At 38.7% G+C, this 17,464-nt stretch overlaps 1 protein-coding gene across 1 annotated transcript in view; it reads right to left on the reverse strand.

Moving 5' to 3' along the window:
* Spata17 (spermatogenesis associated 17) overlaps positions 1–17,464 on the reverse strand; it is a 159,747-nt gene that overhangs the window by 47,172 nt on the left and 95,111 nt on the right. The window contains 2 exon segments of the mRNA XM_051185748.1: positions 3,510–3,645; positions 15,679–15,827. Coding sequence (XP_051041705.1) covers positions 3,510–3,645; positions 15,679–15,827 — 285 coding nt within the window.

Here is a 17,464-nt window from a genome sequence, read left to right on the forward strand (position 1 = left end):
GATCATGCTTGCCCCATAAGGGTAATTTGATTAGTTGGTGCAGTCACTTGAAGAGTAAGGAAGAAAGATGGGAAGGAGCACGGAAAAGAGGAGGAGGAAGGAGATGCTCACTGTACTTCTTATAGTTTGCACAGGGCTAGGGATGCAATGCTTTATTAACATTTACTGAATCTCTATATTTTGTTCAATTATTTTTCATGAATTAAAGATTGTCTCTAATGAGACTTCTGAAATAATGGAACAAGCTGTTATCACTTCTAGTGAGTTTCAAATGTTTGTTTCTCTGAAGTTGATTAAGTGAGGCAGATACACAAGTGCATGCTCTTGGACTATGTTAAGTGAACCAGCCACAAAACTCTGAAAGGAAACAGAACATTGCACAAGGACCTTTCCTACTATGAACAGAGATAAACATGCTTAAACAGACTTTAAAAGAAGGGTTTGTCTAAATTCAACCAAATGATGAAAAGGCAACAACATGAAAAGTTATGTTGATTATAAAATGAAATACATATCACATTTATGAACATCCAAAGTATAGGATTAAATAAATCTCATAGCTATTTTGTGTTTAGGAGGATTGTACATTGGTGGAAGATGTCAATAGATTGGTTGTGGGATTTTATAAAATGACATGATAACCCCACCTCAGTCTGCCAATCAGTTCCTAGGGTAAACCAACTGAGCTCACTGTACTAACCTTATACCTAGAATTACTAGTGTTGAAGACAGTCTTTAAACAGAGTGACTTAATGCCTATAATTTGAAAGATGCCTACTGGATGAGCAAGATGACTCAGCAAGCCTAGGAGCCAACTTCTGTGCCTGGAACTCAGGGTAGAAAGAGAGATCAGACTACTGAAAGCAATCTTCAGACATCCACATGTATGTCACGCACTTACATGCTCTCACATACACCCACACCAATAACAATAGTAAATCAAAATGTTAGACATGAAAGGTACTGTAGTGGTTTGAAAGAAAAGAGCCCCCAAAGGGAGTGTCACTATTAGGAGGCATGGCCGTGTTGGAGGAAGTGTGCCATTGTAGGGGAGTGTATGAGGTTGCTTTTGCTCAAGCTTCCCTTACTGTGACTTTCAGTAGACTTCTGCTGCCTACAAGATGAAGGACTCTAGGCTATCCTTCAGCACCATGTCTGCCTGCATGCTGTTATGCTCCCAACCATGATGAAAATGGACTGAACTGAACCTGTAAGCCAGCAACCCCAATTACATATTTCCTTTATAAGAATTGTTGTGGTCATGGTGTCTCTTCACAGCAATGAAAACCAGAACTAGACAGGTACCTTGGGGTATGTTCAAAGTAATTGCTCCCTCTCCCTCAAAACCCCATATTTATGTTATGGATTAAGATGAAATGAAATGTGAAAGCTCTTCTTAAAGGAAGACATGACATAGCAGAGGCAACATCTCTGTTTTTCTGAGAGACAGTAAGACAGATGGCTCAACTTGAATTTAATCAGCCTCTCAACAGAAGTCTGAAATAGAGCTGGAGTTAGAGGAGCAAAGGAACTGAAAGCTTGAACTCAATGAAGAAAGCAGACATGGAGGAAGAAAGCTATGGGCTTCTTGTACTCCACAGAACTGGGTAACTGTTCTTCAAGGAAATGGAAGAATGGTCACACGAGACAACTCAGAGACCATCATGGCTTCTGCTTCCCCCACTCAGGACACAGTGGTTTCTTCTAGCATCAAAATGTTAAGATGACTGCTCCCAATGCCAAGCTTCCCATGCCACCCTTAGTAGGGAGGCATGGGGTAGAGTCTCTGCAGCAAAACTTTAGCTTACCTCCATCTCCAAGTCCTTGGGACCCACTCATCTATTTTCTACTATGAATTTGATTTCGGATTTCCATGCTGTAGTATCTATTTTTCCATACCTGACTTTTGCCATTGGCATAAAGTCTTTCAGGTTCATCCACATCATGAATTGCAGGATTTCTTTCATTTTTTTAATGGTACAATACTATTTCACTGTGTGTGTAACCCATTTCCTTATACATTCACCTTTGGTTGCTGTCCAGGCTATTGTGAATGATGTTGCAATGAACATGGTGTCCACTTCCTTCTTGACATACTAATTTCATGTCCTTTTGACTAAATCTCGGAATTCTGATTGCTGGGTCAAACAGTAGCATATGGCTATGTTAACCTACACTTCCACAACGAACACATGGGTTCCCTTTTTTCACAACTTGACCACCATTTTCCTTTTGTCTTTTGTGGTAATAGTTATTCTGTCAAGTATGAGAAGATACAATGGGGTCTTGATCTGCATTTCAGTGGTAATTTTAATGATGTTGAACATCTGTCCATATGCTACCTGCATATTTTCTTTTGAATATCTTCCAGCCATTGCCTTCACACAAACACACCCCTCTGCTTGTTTTCTTGCTATATGAAGTGTTTACACATTTTGGATTTTGACGCTCATTACAATGTATGGTTCCAAACATCTTCTTCATCCCACCAGATGTTTCTCTCTCTGTTGATTAGTGGTTTCTTTGTGTACAGCTTTTCGATTTGATACAATTTCTTTTTTATACATACATTTTGCTGCCTATGCATCTGAGGTCATATCCAAAAAGCATTGCTGAGCCCAATATCGGAAGTTCTTCTCTGTTTCCTCTAGTAATTTCAGGACTTATGTTTAAACCCTGAATGTGTGTTGAGTTGACTTTTTAATGTGGTGAGAAGTAAGGATCCAATTTTATTTTCCTTCATGAGAATATCCAGTTTTTCCAACACCGTCTGTTGAGTAGACTGTTCACCTGCCACTGTATTTGCCACCATTGTTGAAAATCAATTGAGCATATACATGTTGGCACATTTCTGCACTTCCTCTCCTATCCCATCCATCAAAGTGTGTCTTTGAATGCCTGTACCAGGCATGCTGTTTTGGTTATTATGGCAATGCAATATATTTTAAAATAAGCCAGTGTGACACTTCCAACTTTATTAACTTTGTTCACTTGTTTTTTTCAGGGTAATTTGTTATGCCAGCAAGGATAACAACACAACTTATAGATGTCATCTAAAACCTACATGTTCTGTACACTTTCCAAATGTGCACAGTACATACACATATAAGTGTCAGGTGTATATAGTCCATGTTATATATGCCAATCACACATCTCTTTTGGTGCACATATAGGTATATAGGCACAGAGATTGAGAGAGAAAGAAATATCTGGCCTCCATGCTCAATGTTCCATTCCAGTCTCTGGGACTTCACATTGAAAACGCACCCTGATTGTCAAAGACAGTGATCCACATTATTGATTATAGGACGTATAGTCATAAAACACACATTAAGAACCATTAATGCAAAGAATCAATGCAAGTCCCTCACTGACACAGGTCAGCTGCACCACCTTTACAAAAAGAGCTTAAAATAAGTTTAAGGTTATGAAGATCATAACTGAAATGAGAATACATGCATTTACTATCATCAATCTACATTGCCATCTCTACTGCATCATGAACCTACCTTGACACCAATCCACTTTTTAGGGTCTTGACTGCGGAAGTGCTTCTGTCCATAAGAGCTACCATTGTACTTGCTTGATGTGTGTATCATTGGGATGTACTTCTCATTTTTATGGTAGGAGGAAAATGGCAAAAACCTGAAAGGACAATTAGGCAATGTTCATGATTTGGTTGCCAGAGACCTGACTGAGAGAAAATGGGGTTTGGAACTGGGCTACTTGTGCCCCACTGCAACCCTAGCCACTGTCAGTATTGTGGCTTCTGGAGCTCTTCCTTTCCTACTTGTCTAATAATGGAGACACTCAAGTTATTCTACTGGGATTTCCATGCATTTTAAATATATCATGATGTAACATATCCAATTAATAATTTGTAGGTGCCAGATTTTTCAAAAGTCATATTGTAAACAAAACTTGTACAGCCATTTTGGAGATCAGTATGGCAGTTCCTCAGGAAAATGAGAATCAGCCTACCACAGGACCCGGAAATCCCCCTCTTTGGGGGCATATACCCAAATGATCCACATCCATGCAACAAAGATATCTGTTCATAGCAGCATTATTTATAATAGCAAGAAATTGGAAACAACCTAGATGCCCCTCAACTGAAGAATGGATAAAGAAGATGGGGCATATCTACACAATGAAATACTACTCTGAGGAAAAAGCAATGGAATCTTGAAATACACAGGCAAATGGATGGAACTTGAAGAAACCATCCTGAATGAAGTAACCCAGTCACGAAAAAAGAGGAACATGGTATGTACTCACTCATATATGGATTTTAGACATAGAGCAAAGGATCACCAGCCTATAATTCATAACACCAGAGAAACTAGGATACATGGGGGAACCTAAAGATTCATACAAGGTCCCTCACAGAAGGGGAAAGGAACAAGATCTCCTGAGCATATGGGGAGGGGGGCAGTGAGTGGAGAGGGAGCTAGGAGAAAGAGAAGGGGAGGAGAGGAAAGCATGTGGGACTAGGAAGATTGAATCAGGGGAGCAATAGACAAGAGGGAAAAAAAGAGAGATAACATAAAAGAGGAACCAGTATAGGTTTGAAGAGAAAACTGACTCTAGAGAAATGTCCAGGGACCTACAAGACTGACCCCAACTAATAATTTGAGCGATAGTGGAAAGGCTACCACAAACACCCTTCCTTGATAATGAGATTCATGACTAATTTATCAACCATCATAGTAGCTGATGCAAACAGAAGCAGACACCCACAGCTAAACACTGAGCTGAACTGGAATCCAGATGAAGAGAGGGAGGACAAGACCAGGCTACAGAAACAAGAGATAGCTAGCTTACCTGAACAAGGGGGAGCTAATGGGCCCCCAGAATGGTAGCTGGGAATTCAGCATTGAACAGGCTCAGACCCCCTGAAGGTGGGTCTCAGCCAGAAGGATTGAGCAGCCTAAGGGACCTCAGACAGTGGAACCAGGATGTATCCCTAGTTCACGAAGGGACTTTGGGAGCACATTCCCCATGGAGGGATACTGCCTTAACCTAGAGACAGGAGAGAAGGCCTAGTCCCTACTCCAAAGGACTTGACAGATTTTGTTAACCCCTCCCGGAAGGCATCACCCTCCCTGTGGAGTGGGGGGGGTATGGGATAGGAGGGTGGTCAGGGGGCATGGGAGGGTGGGAGAGAGGGTGGGAGGAAGAGGGAACTGGGATTGATATGTAAAATTAAAAAATAAAAATTAATAAAAAAATAAAGTTGTATAAATTTTTTAAAAAGGCAAACAAAATAACAGTGCAGCAATTGGGCAGTCTTATTGAAATGATTTTCCTTCAGATCTCATAGCGCACCCCTGTGAAGGCTTATCTGGTCCAGAGTGCATGGCAGTGCTGTGGAGTCAGCCCACCCCTAGTCACACCTCAGCTCTCCCTTGCCCCTTCTCCTCCTCACCAGGTCACCTGGCCTCCACAGCCTGGACTTCCACATGGGGCTGCAATGAGCAACAAGCAACCTCATGTGAATGAAGAGCCTGGTGTGGAGGCTGAAGAGGACATGAATGGGCCAGCAAACATGCTGGAGCCAGATGTTAAGACACGTGCCTTGCTGCATCCACAGCATTCTGTTTTATTTTAAGCTTGGTGATTAGTTTAGCAGTAGTGGTTTGCCTTGAAAGACTAGCCCCACACCCTCCCAGCACTGTCACTGCGGTGTGCTCTTGGTGTGATCTGGTGGCCCCACACCCTCCCAGCACTGTCACTGTGGTGTGCTCTTGGTGTGACCTGGAACTTGCTCTGCTGGTTCTGCTGAATCCTCAAGAGAACTCACCAAATAAGAGTAAAAGAACAAACTGTTCTAAGTATTCATGAGAAAGAGGACAGAAGACAAGACCATAAGCTCAAGGCAGCAGGGATCTTAGAAGCTAGGAAGAGGATTGGAAACTTGTAACTGACAAAGAAAGTCTGAGAAAAATGAATGTTAATACAGGTGTTACAAAAGGCTGATGTCCAAAAAAAAAAAAAAAAAAAAAAAAAAAAAAACTAAAGCACTCTGTCCCACAGAACTCTGGGAAAGGCCAGGACCAGAGGCTGTGGTCACTGTAGAAAGTGAGATGGAAGAATAAAGCTGAACAAGGTGGATGAAGTCACCTAAGGAGTGAGTCAGTTCCTGGCCTTTGGCTTCCCATCATACATTCCATGTATTCATAAGAGATAGAAATACTGTAATTAAAAGGTCATCCTGTGGTGTAATGAAGTCTCTCCATCAAAAGTTCAATCACATTCTCATTTCCCAGCTAGATTTGTCTCATAACTGGGAAAATCAAGGAAGAACAAAAAAGTCTCCTGAGAAAACATCTGTCATACTGTAGTAACCAGGAGAAAACTCAGACTTTTTAATAAATACAATCCAAGGAGACATGGTGCCCATAAAAAATAATGTGGTGCTTTTATCATATAAAAGTTATATTTAGAAAAAAGCAAAACTTGAAAGATAAAAATATACAGAAACTTAAAGTAACCCATTGAAAGAAATGTTTTAAAATTTAGAATTTGAAAAAGTTTAAGCTCAGCAAATGTTGATTAAGCCATTATTAATTCCCAATATTTTCACATTATACATTTAATTAAAACAACAAGTTTTAAATAATCTAAGCCCAAGTTAAAATTTTATTTTTATTGTTGTGTTCACATATTTGCTTAACCAGTAAATTTAGGAAAACTCTTACTTCATTTTCATCGTATTTTTAACTTTTACCAGTGAACCCTTTTATGTTTTCCCAAAACAGTTAACATTTAAAAATCCTAGATAGTAAGGTTTGAAGTTTAAAAAGTTAGTTATGGAATCATGAAAGATTTGCATCTTTGCAGGTGAAACAGCTTTCGTGAAGATGAATTATGGTCTTTCCAATGCTAATTTGCACATGGGGTGGACATAGAGATGTGCAGAATGAATGTGGCCCCAGTGTCCCTGAATATTCAAAGACAATGCTATGGGCAACTGTTGAATTTTAGTTTCTGTCTCTTCTTGAATGGCATTGTAATACATGTTTCCTTTGTGTCTATGCAAGGTTTGCTTTCTTGAAGGTATGGATGAGGCCCACAAAGTAATCCTACTTTCATTTAGCCTTAGCAATTAATCAAAGTCACATGTATGCGTGTCTTAAGTATTTGTACATATAAATACATTTTATATATATTTAAAAAATCTATATATTGATTATTCTTTAAATAACTTTATCTCAAAATTAGTAAAATTACTTAGCCCACAAATAAAGTATAAATACTTATGAAAACCTAAAACTCACAAAGTAAAGATTGTCAAATTTTGGTTAGTCATAAGCTCATTTCCAAATTTCTTTCTTTGCAAGTTAAAAATATCCTTAGTTGTACTTTCGGTAGGTACTGTTCCATTGCCTGGCGTCCACATTACTGAAGATTCGGGCAGTCCTATTGTTTCTATAATCTTAATAAAGACACAGATCTGGAAAAATAATTAAGCTGTTATTATACCCTTAAACTTAGTCATGTATGTGCGGAGCATGGGGTACATTTGGACAGCAGAAGAAGGCTTCAGAGTCTATTCCTCCCTTTCTCCGTGGGGGCCCAAGCAATTGGGCTCAGGTTGTGAGGCTTGGTGGCAAGCAAGCATCTACCTGCTAAGATACCTCACTGACCCAGATCTTTTTCTTTTCTTTTTTTTTTTTTTAAGAGTCTTAAAAGCAATGGAATTACAGTGACAGATGCTAATGACTTGTCACTTGACTAGGCAGTTCTAGATGACTTGCTAAAAGTCTTAGGAAGCAGTAGGTGAAAATGGCTTCAGAGAAAATGATCTATTGTAATGGACAATGAATGTTAATACACTTAATATAATTTTCCAAATAACAACAAATTACCCTTCTTTCCCCCTTACAACTGCTTAATTTCCCCTTTTTATATAATCTTATTACTGTCATTCATAATTCTAGCTTCCTCAACAACCCATTTATTTTTCCTGACAGTTAATTCAAATCGTCAAATCATGAAGCTCAATCTCCTTGTCCACTGCACTCCCTCTGGCCAGTGTTCTCTGTGTCCCACCTACCTTTCTAGCCTAGTCACTGTCTTCTGCTCCCATTCTGTCTTTGTGCCACTGATGCTCCTCTTGACAGGTTGATCCATTGCTCATCCTAGGAACCCATTTAACTCTCCTCTTCTAGACAGCTGGACCCATTTATTCCAAACACTCTTGTTTCCCTGTTGCCTAAATGTACATTCAATCGACTGATGCGAGATGTCATTCTGTAAATATGTTTTTTCCTATTGGTTAATGAATAAAAGCACTGTTGGCCAATAGGAAAGCAAGATAGTCAGGATTAGGAGACAAGGAGGTTTCCGGGAGAGGTAGGAGATTCAACATGTAGAATCAAGAGAGCAGAAGTCCGAACCCTCTCTGCGGTAAGATAAGACCACGTGAAAATACTTAGATTGATAGAAATGGGTTAATATTTAAGACAGAGCTAGCCGATAATAAATGCTAGTAACGGGCCAACAGCTTTATATCTAATACAGTGTCTCTGTGTGTTATTTGGGGCTGACATAGCAGTGGGACCAGGCTGGCGGGAAAATTACTTCTAACAACCGACGTTAAGAAGAGTGTTTCCATATAATAATAACACTGAAAACCCCAAATATAAGGGTGGAAGATACAGCATAGTTGGGTGGAATTCTCCTTTTAAAAGGGAGCAGGGAACATTGGAGTGCACACAAGTAAAATGTAATGTTGGTGGTAGATAGAAGCACAAGAAGAAACAAACAACATAGGTTAGCTGGATTTGTTCATACATGTGTGCATGTTGGTGTTCTTTACTCAAGGGAGCTGGGGTGATGGCAGGTTAGGCTTTTGCCTGCCAGAGTTGATTAAGGAAGGGTGAGTTCATAGAGTCAGGAAGCTAGTGATGTTTATTCAGTGTGTGTGTGTGTGTGTGTGTGTGTGTGTGTGTGTGTATATATATACAATGATTTAAATTAACAAGAATTGTGGCTTAGAGTCAACTGAACACATTCTCCAAACACATATTCCTATGAGCTGTGCTATCTGTGATTGAAGTCTGACTCTATGCCTATACGTGTACATCTCAAGGCAATATACACTTCAGTCTCTTTGACTAAGAACCACTGCCCTAGCACTAAAGCAAATTCTAGACACCTGTATTTAGTCTTCTCTATATAGTTTGTTCTGGAGGGGGAGGACATCTTTTCATCCCCTAGCACAGAAAGTTCTGTCAGTAAACTTTCCCTTTGTATGTTAGGCACTGTATTTAAAGAGTCCTTAGAGTTATGACAAACCCTGACAAAAGGACTAAAACATTTCTCCATTATGCCTTATTCCTATAGACTACATGTCTATATTCTCAAGTATATCGATAAACAAGACATAAATGACAAATTGCACAGATCCCACAACAGCCAGACTTCCTTAGATTTTTGAGGGCATTGAGGATAGAACAGAACTCTGTGTTCTATCCTGTGTTCAGTCACTGAAGACAAGTGTGTTTCTTCCAGGGAGCATGGTCACCAAGAGCATGTATCTCAGCACATGGCTGTGGGAGAAAGGGTTCTTTTAGAGAGATTCTAGAGCCTCTTAAAGACTTATTATCTGTGCTCCCCAGTACTGTGAAGTACCAGAACCTCATTAGCTGAAGGCATAACTTTGTGAATTTCCACTGGAAATTAGCTGGAAGAGGCCCAGAAATCCTTATCAACAGAATCATCAGGCTCAGTGGTCCTCTGCAGCACCCGCGGGTGGCGCAATGAGACTGCATGGAAATAGCTTTCCTGTTATGGCTTGCTCTGAGTGGTCTGTGTTAAAGGGGTTAGAAAATTTTGTATTTTAACTTTAAAGGGTTCTACTGATTAATAAATGCTGCACACTGTGCTAGTAATTAAAATAAGTGGAAGAGTTACAAATACAAGTTGAATTGTTAAGGCAACATCAAAAGAATATGATAATCTCTGTTATCATAGCATATAGTAACACTTCAGAAATGTGGAAATTATAAAGGTCCAAAGTGTTTTTTTTAGTCACACAAGAAGTCATGCAATGCATTGTTTCTTCCCTCTTCAGTACTTTCTAATAGTAAATACAGACAGCACTCTTATCCATATGCAGCATATTGTAATGTCCTTTAAAAGGCTGTTATTTTAATCTAATTTTTAACCTTTCCTATATAATTTTGTCTATTTAGCACCCATGGAAAGAAACTGTATTTAGAACCACTAGAAAATGCCAGGAAGTGAGGATTTTAGCATTTACCAGGGATCCCAGTTAAGCCAAGTTGGAAGTTTGCAGGACATGAAAACAGGTAAAATTCATGTTTTACATGTTTTATTCATTAGTTCCACCGGTGCTTTGGGGGAGCTCAAGCATTTGAGTCACTAGTTTACTTTGTTACTAAATATTTATTGGGTAGCTCTCATTTTACCTACACTGAATAATTATTGGAAAATTAACAGCTTGAATTTTTCTAAAAGACCAATTATTCCTCTGGTGCAAGGGTTAGTATCTAGAATATATAAAAACTAGAGACAGCTATTGCCTTGTCTGTGTGCAGATTTTTGTCTTTTCAGTTGTCGGCCCTCCTGTTAGCAGCTGAGCCATCTCCTGTAGTATGAATAATACAGACTCAGAGATAGATACTGAAGAAATGAGAAGCAAAGGGGCCAAGCCACCAATGCTCAGACTGAAGGGTCGATCCACTGAACCACAGAGGCCAACATTGCCTGAGACACCTCAGCTCTGATTTGAGACTGTTCTCTTATGAACTGCAACATGATTCCTGCCCAAAGTTTTCATCTCTTAAACAGTCACAATGATTTAATTACCGAAAACAAGACATTTTTGACCTCTTTCCAAAGCTTTTTTTTTTCCTGACTGTGTTAATAGTGTCACACCTGTCCACAGACACACTCCACTTGCTCTCCCCACTTTCCTGTCTAGTCTCCCTTCTCCAGAAACCACCACTTTACTACCGTTCCCTCTCCAGACTCATGCCTTTGGCTCTGGAAGAAAAAGAACTGCACTATTTGTGTACAGGAAATTCTCTCTATATGTAAGTACCCAATTCATGCATCTCTATAGTGTTTTGGGTTAAAACGTTTGATTTTGAAAATTACTGTTTGAGTTGATTGAAGTGGGGTTTAAATGAGTCCACCAGACCTAAGATAAATGATAATTAGGTATTCATTATGGAAGCACTTATATGAATAATAGTAAATAACTGTTGCGTCTTCCTGCTCCAGAAGATGCAGTCTCTGCCCTTCTGATGTTCTTCACAACCCAAGAGAACAAGACAGCCCCTCCTCTACCTTATAATGGATCACAACTGAACACCTGAAACCACTCCCTTAGGGTATGGCCACCACCACAAGTTCCCTGGAAAGAAAAATTCTACTACATTTCCCATTTTTGTCTCAATAAGAGGATTTTAAGCCTAATACAAAAACTATATAGCATGATAACAAATATCAAGTATAGTCCAGAAGAAGGGAAGGTAACAACATATACAAATGTAGACCTACAACCAACAAGAGCAACATTAAGCAAGAGACACATACTAAGTGTCCAGTCCCAGGGTAATGACATATGACAGACCTATTCCTGTCCTAATCTGGAAAGTTTAAGTCTTTTACCTAATATGTTCTAGATAAGGTAAGAGAGAATAATGGCTCTATCTAGTCTTCAACCTCATCAAAGACCTCAGAAAGAAAATAACATTACTAGGGTAAGCAGGAAGTGCAAGAGGGAGACTTCCTAAAGGTGCAAGAAATGACAGAAACAGCAGGCTAACTGGACAGTCACCCAAGTCACATCAAGGAAACCAATTTCGGCTAAAGCCTAGTGTATCTGACAGACCATCTCAGAAGCAGGAAAATTGGAAAGACTGTCCTACTCTGACTTGGCAAGATTCAGCAATCTCTTTAAGTTTATCTCCCGCTAGCCCAGTTAGGACAGCATGTAGTTGAGACAGGAACAATTTTTTGCCAAAAAGATCAGTATTGCCAAGAAGAAAACAAACTCCAAATAAGGAGTCATTGGTGTTCGTCATACTCTTGGGAATACTCGGTCCTGCTAAGAGCAATTTTGTCTCATGCCAGTGGAGTTCTAAATTATTAAAACTTTTAAATGCCATATTCTGTAGGACTTTGAAGTATTTGAAGATCAAATATCTATGTTGGGAAAATCTCTGAGCAAACAGAGAATCTGACTAACATCATTAGGTATAAGAAGCATGGGTAACTATAATCTGTAATTCTCAGAAATATATATATATTGCTTACTGACTGAAGCTTCCCAAATATAATTTAAACACTATTTAAACAGATGTGTAGCATAGGGAAAATGTGGCCGCCACCACAAGTTCACTGGCAAAGCAAGATGTCACTACAGTTGCTGACAAGTTTCATTTAAAAATGTTCCATGTTATTTAGCTTGGGATAATGAACATTCCTAATAGTTTTTAAATGGCTTCAAATAGACTTCTGCCATTTTGTACTATGTATTTATGAAAAGCTGTAAGGGAAGCACTGATGATTCAAAAATCAAAATGTCAATCAACTTGGGAAAATGCTGAAGATACCATTTCCTGCAGATTCAAATATTCAACCAAGACTCAATTCTTTATATAAAAATAAACAAGTACTTCCATCTTATCATATCCGTTTGTTTAACCTTTAATATGTGGCAAATTGCATGTATAAAATTATTTTAAAATAAATTATGTTGTGACTTAGTATCAGTTATTTGTATACCTTCACATTTAGATACCTTGGGTCAAATAAAAACTTCCTGAGCTTAAAAAGAGATAATGAGTGGTGAAAGTTTCTGAAGCCCTGTAAATTAGTGTGTGAAGCCATCTCTGTATTTGTAATGTGACACATTTCTCCTACTTCTTGGATAGGTGTTGTGCAGAAGTATGATGCCTGTAGCATATGCAAAGTGTGTGTGTGTGTGTGTGTGTGTGTGTGTGTGTTTATGATTTTGTACAATTGTGTGTATGGGTGTGTGCACTTATGTGTGTTTGTGGATGCCAGGAGAAGACACTGGATGTCTTTTTGCCTGCTCTCTTGAAACGAGGTGTCTCACTGAACCTGGAACTAGACTAGCAGAGAACAACCTTAGTGAGCCTCCTTTACATCCCTCAATGTAGGGTTACAGATTCACATGGCCACTTTTTTGCATGTGTGCTGGGGGGGGGGGTTGAACTCTGATCCTCTGCTTATGCAGCAAATATTATTACCCACTATGCACTCTTTTTCCCAGCCCTGATAATTAATAATTATTTTTTTATTTAGATCTTTCTGATCTACTAGCCCTCAGTACAATCCTTTAAGGTAACATTTCTATACCACTGACAGACAAGGAGATAGAGGCATGGCATGATGAAATTACTTTCCTAAGAGTTATAAGAGCTTACTGCTGATGTTGGCAGTGGGGGGTGGCAAGGTTTGAACTTCTATGATTCAAATTCCTGCTTGATAAAAAGCAATGTGCTATTCATGACAACATGAAAGCAAAAGGCACTGTACATCAATGCAGTGCTACATCTCTAGTCTCTAGCCCTTGAGACTAGATACTGAAGCTCTGCCCTTCCTGACCAATACACAGACGCTCATTGACAAGAATCCTGCCTTTGACTTCTGGTGATTTGTTAATGTAGGAAGAGGATCCTCCACACTTGTTGAGTTTCAAAATGCTTCAGCATGAAAGGTCTTCAGGATGACTTGTGGAAACATGTTATTTACAGGTAGTCTGTGGAGAGTCTCCAGCACCTTCCTTTGGAAATAACACTGATTCTTGATCTTGGAAGGCTGATCAAGAAAATTCTAATACATAGAAATAGGTTAATAATAAGACAGAGCTAGCTGATAAGAAACTAGTACCTGGCCAACAGCATTATATCAAATACAGAGTCTCAGTGTGTTATTTGGGGCTGGCGCGGCGGTGGGACTTGACCAGCGGTGGGCAGAAAAACTTACTCCTTACAAGAAGGCATCATGATTCCAGTGAAGAGCACTGACTTCTCCATGAGCATAAGTGGGGTAACCTACACTAATCATGATCATCCGAAGAGCACTGACTTCTTCGTGAGTGTCAGTGGGGTAACCTACAGTAACCATGATCATCTGAAGAGCACTGACTTCTCCATGAGCATCAGTGGGGTAATCTACACTAATCATGATCATCTGAAAAGCACTGACTTCTCCAGTATCAATTATTTTGGTAGTGAGTCTTCCCTTTCATAAACTTTGCATTGTTGAAGATAGAAAAGTAATTCTGAGCTGGGCACAATGGAGCACCTGAAACCAGCACCAGCAAGAACAAGGAAGGAGGTGGTGGCTAGGTTAGAGCTAGCCTGGGGCATATGGTGGGACCCCAATCTCAAAAGAATTTTAGGACATACCTCTGTATGTGTTCATGACTAAGCTACATATTTTGCCTCAATTTCAGCCAAAGAATCTTAATTTCTGAGGTAAATATATTTACTTTTCCCAAAACTAATAGGTCAAGGCATTTCTTTTTATTTTATTTTTGATACACTGGGTTGACTTGATCAGATACTGAAAGAATCTGCTAAAAGTTATTTTCATGACTAATAATGACTCTAAAGTAAAAATCAATTTTCAATATTTGTTAAAAATCCTTTATCCTAAAGAGTCATATGTATATTTTTTGACTTATAAAATTATTGCAAACCCACTATGAAGGAGAAATTTCATTCTTGTTTCTTCATACAACATATTTTAATGCATTCGTAATTACTATTACATAAGTTATTGCCATGTAACATACAGTGATGGTTAGTAGTTATTGTGTATAGCATTTTATACATTATATTGTGCTATTATATAGAAATTTATAGCAGTAATTTATATCATGCTAAATTATTACATTATAATTAAAATCACTTGTACTATTACCATTATCATCTAGTACATGAAATGCTAAAATACTGTAAAGATACACTTCAATGATGATTACAGGAGACAGTCTAGGATAATAACAATAATAACACTAAGACCATTCTAGATTTACAGTGGTCCATTATAAATTACATGTGACTCTATTTTGAACAAAACACCTTTAGAGAAAGGGAACATAAAGAGAAAGGTGTTATGTGTTAAGGTCTAAGTCACTAATACTATTAAAATAATTTACACTGAATATGCTGACAGGTTATCCTCTGATTTTACTTGTTCTCCTCAGTCTGAACTTACCCCTTTCACTGCACTTGATTTAAGAAATTGGATTGACTGTGTTCAAACACAGCTCGTCCACAGAAGATGTGCTTGCTCTATTATGTTACTTTGAAAGCATCGTAAATAAATATTCATTCACTAAACACTTCAAGATTTTAGCTTCAGACATCACAGCTGTTATTTTCCCTCTGAAAGCACCACGGTATTACTCTTCTTAGAGAAACGCACCCACAAATACAATTTTAGGGAAGTGGCATATGGATTTCCATTTTTCCTGTGACGGTGTATATACATTCTGCCATCAATATTGCCCTCACTTACAACATGGTGTGCTGTAAAATGATTGCCACTGAACAGGCCAAGATACTTTTCTGCACAAATAAGGGACACATTCCCTATGAAATTAGCTTAACAGGAAACACTGGAAGATTTGAATAGGCAAACGTGACCCAGCTAAGCACTCACATCTTGTCGCTCACGTTGAGCATCCGTTCCTCTTGCCTAAGTGCCTCTCTAGCCAGCTGTAAGTGGTTGATGGGTTCTGCCACTCTCAGGGTTGGCTCCAAAGGCTTGTAACGCTGATGCAGGACTTCATTGATGTCTCGGAAGGGTCCCTGACAAGACAGGAGGACAAATGTGTTTCACTATGGAAGAGTTCCAGACACATGGACAACTGTGGTGCTAAACTCTTACAAAATATAATAAGTATATTAAACTGCTTTTAAAACATTTTTCTCAGAAGTAAAACAAGCAAATAAAAGAACAAGAATATCAACCAGGAGGTGGTGGCACACGCCTTTAGTTCCAGCACTTGGGAGGTAGAGGCAGAAAAATCTCTGAGTTGGAAGTCAAAATGGTCTATAGAGCAAGTTCCAGGATAGCCAAGACTACACGTAGAAACCCTATCTAAAAAAAAAAAAAAAAAAAACAAAAAACAAAAAACCACTAAATAAATAAATAAACAAAAAAGAATATCACTTATCTTTTAGAACTGTCCTCTCTCTCCTCTCTCATCAAAGTGTCCTAAAACTGTTTCAGACTTGGAAGAAACACCCTATCATGTCAAGAAGGTTCTCGCTTGTGGGCTAGAAAGCCCACAGTTCTAGGTTTCTTTACATTGTAACTTTACAGGTACACTTCTTCCAACACAACTGAAGTGTGTACTTTCTCTTTTTAAGTTAGCATAAAGAAGAGATTACAAGCTTTAACTTTTCAAAAGTCCTCTTGTATTTTAAACAAAATCCTTTATATAGGTACCAAATCTTGTTGGTTTCTTAAACATAAATGGACACTGTCCATCATTGTTTTATCTGAATTCTGCTGCTCAGTGGCTCTGGAACTAAGGGCAGTCTTTCAGGGCTACAACTAAGAAAGGAAAGAGTCCACAGGCGAGCCTGGGTGACTCTTGGCACAGCCTCCTGTAAAGTAAGGAGTTATACTAAACACCACAGTTCACTGGTTAGCCAGCCAGCATCATGATCAGCATAGTCGAGCCAAAGGCAGCTTAGGTATTTGTTATGTGGTTAGGACATACTGATTATTTATTTAACCACTGTGTTAGAAAGGAATAACACAAAATGGACAAAGATTTCTAATCTCATTCCTTATTCTTAAAAACGTCTCCTTTAGATGGGTTATTACTAAGAAGTCGCAGCTGGAGCTTCTGCAAGCTCTGAGTGAAGACTGTGGGGCTAATAAAAAGAAATGATTCACGCCTCATTTATGTTCACTTATGTTTTACATTAATAGAAACCAATAATAGGAACCAGTTACCATAAAAGTCATGGACCGTAAATAACACAAATGGCAGATCAGTATCATCTAGTACTTTCCACAGCTGGACAGGAGGATTGCTATATTTGAAAGTGGTTAATGGATTTGTATTGGGAGTTTGCTTTTTAAAGACACACGATCACGATTCCAATCTGCTCTCAAGAAATCAAGAGTCTTAAACTGGACTCTTTTGCTCTTTGACAAATACAATAGTTGAAGAATTGGTATTTGGTTGTATAATAAGTGATAAGTGCCATTTACTTCTGTGGGCCTGTATTTTACTGTGTGTAAGTCAGATAAGAACTGTAAGTCAGGGTTTCCTTTAGGAAGTATAGTGTAGCAATCAGTGTGGCATTAAAAATATGACATCTCAAAAGTGGCAGGATGCTTATTTGTTTCAAAAATACAATTTAAAATGTTTTTGGACAGTAGAAATGTCAAAGAAATAAAAGTTCAGAATAAGGTCAGCAGACTATTT

The sequence above is a fragment of the Phodopus roborovskii genome, unplaced genomic scaffold (genome assembly GCF_943737965.1).
Source record: "Phodopus roborovskii unplaced genomic scaffold, PHOROB, whole genome shotgun sequence".
Taxonomy (NCBI): Eukaryota; Metazoa; Chordata; class Mammalia; order Rodentia; family Cricetidae; genus Phodopus; species Phodopus roborovskii.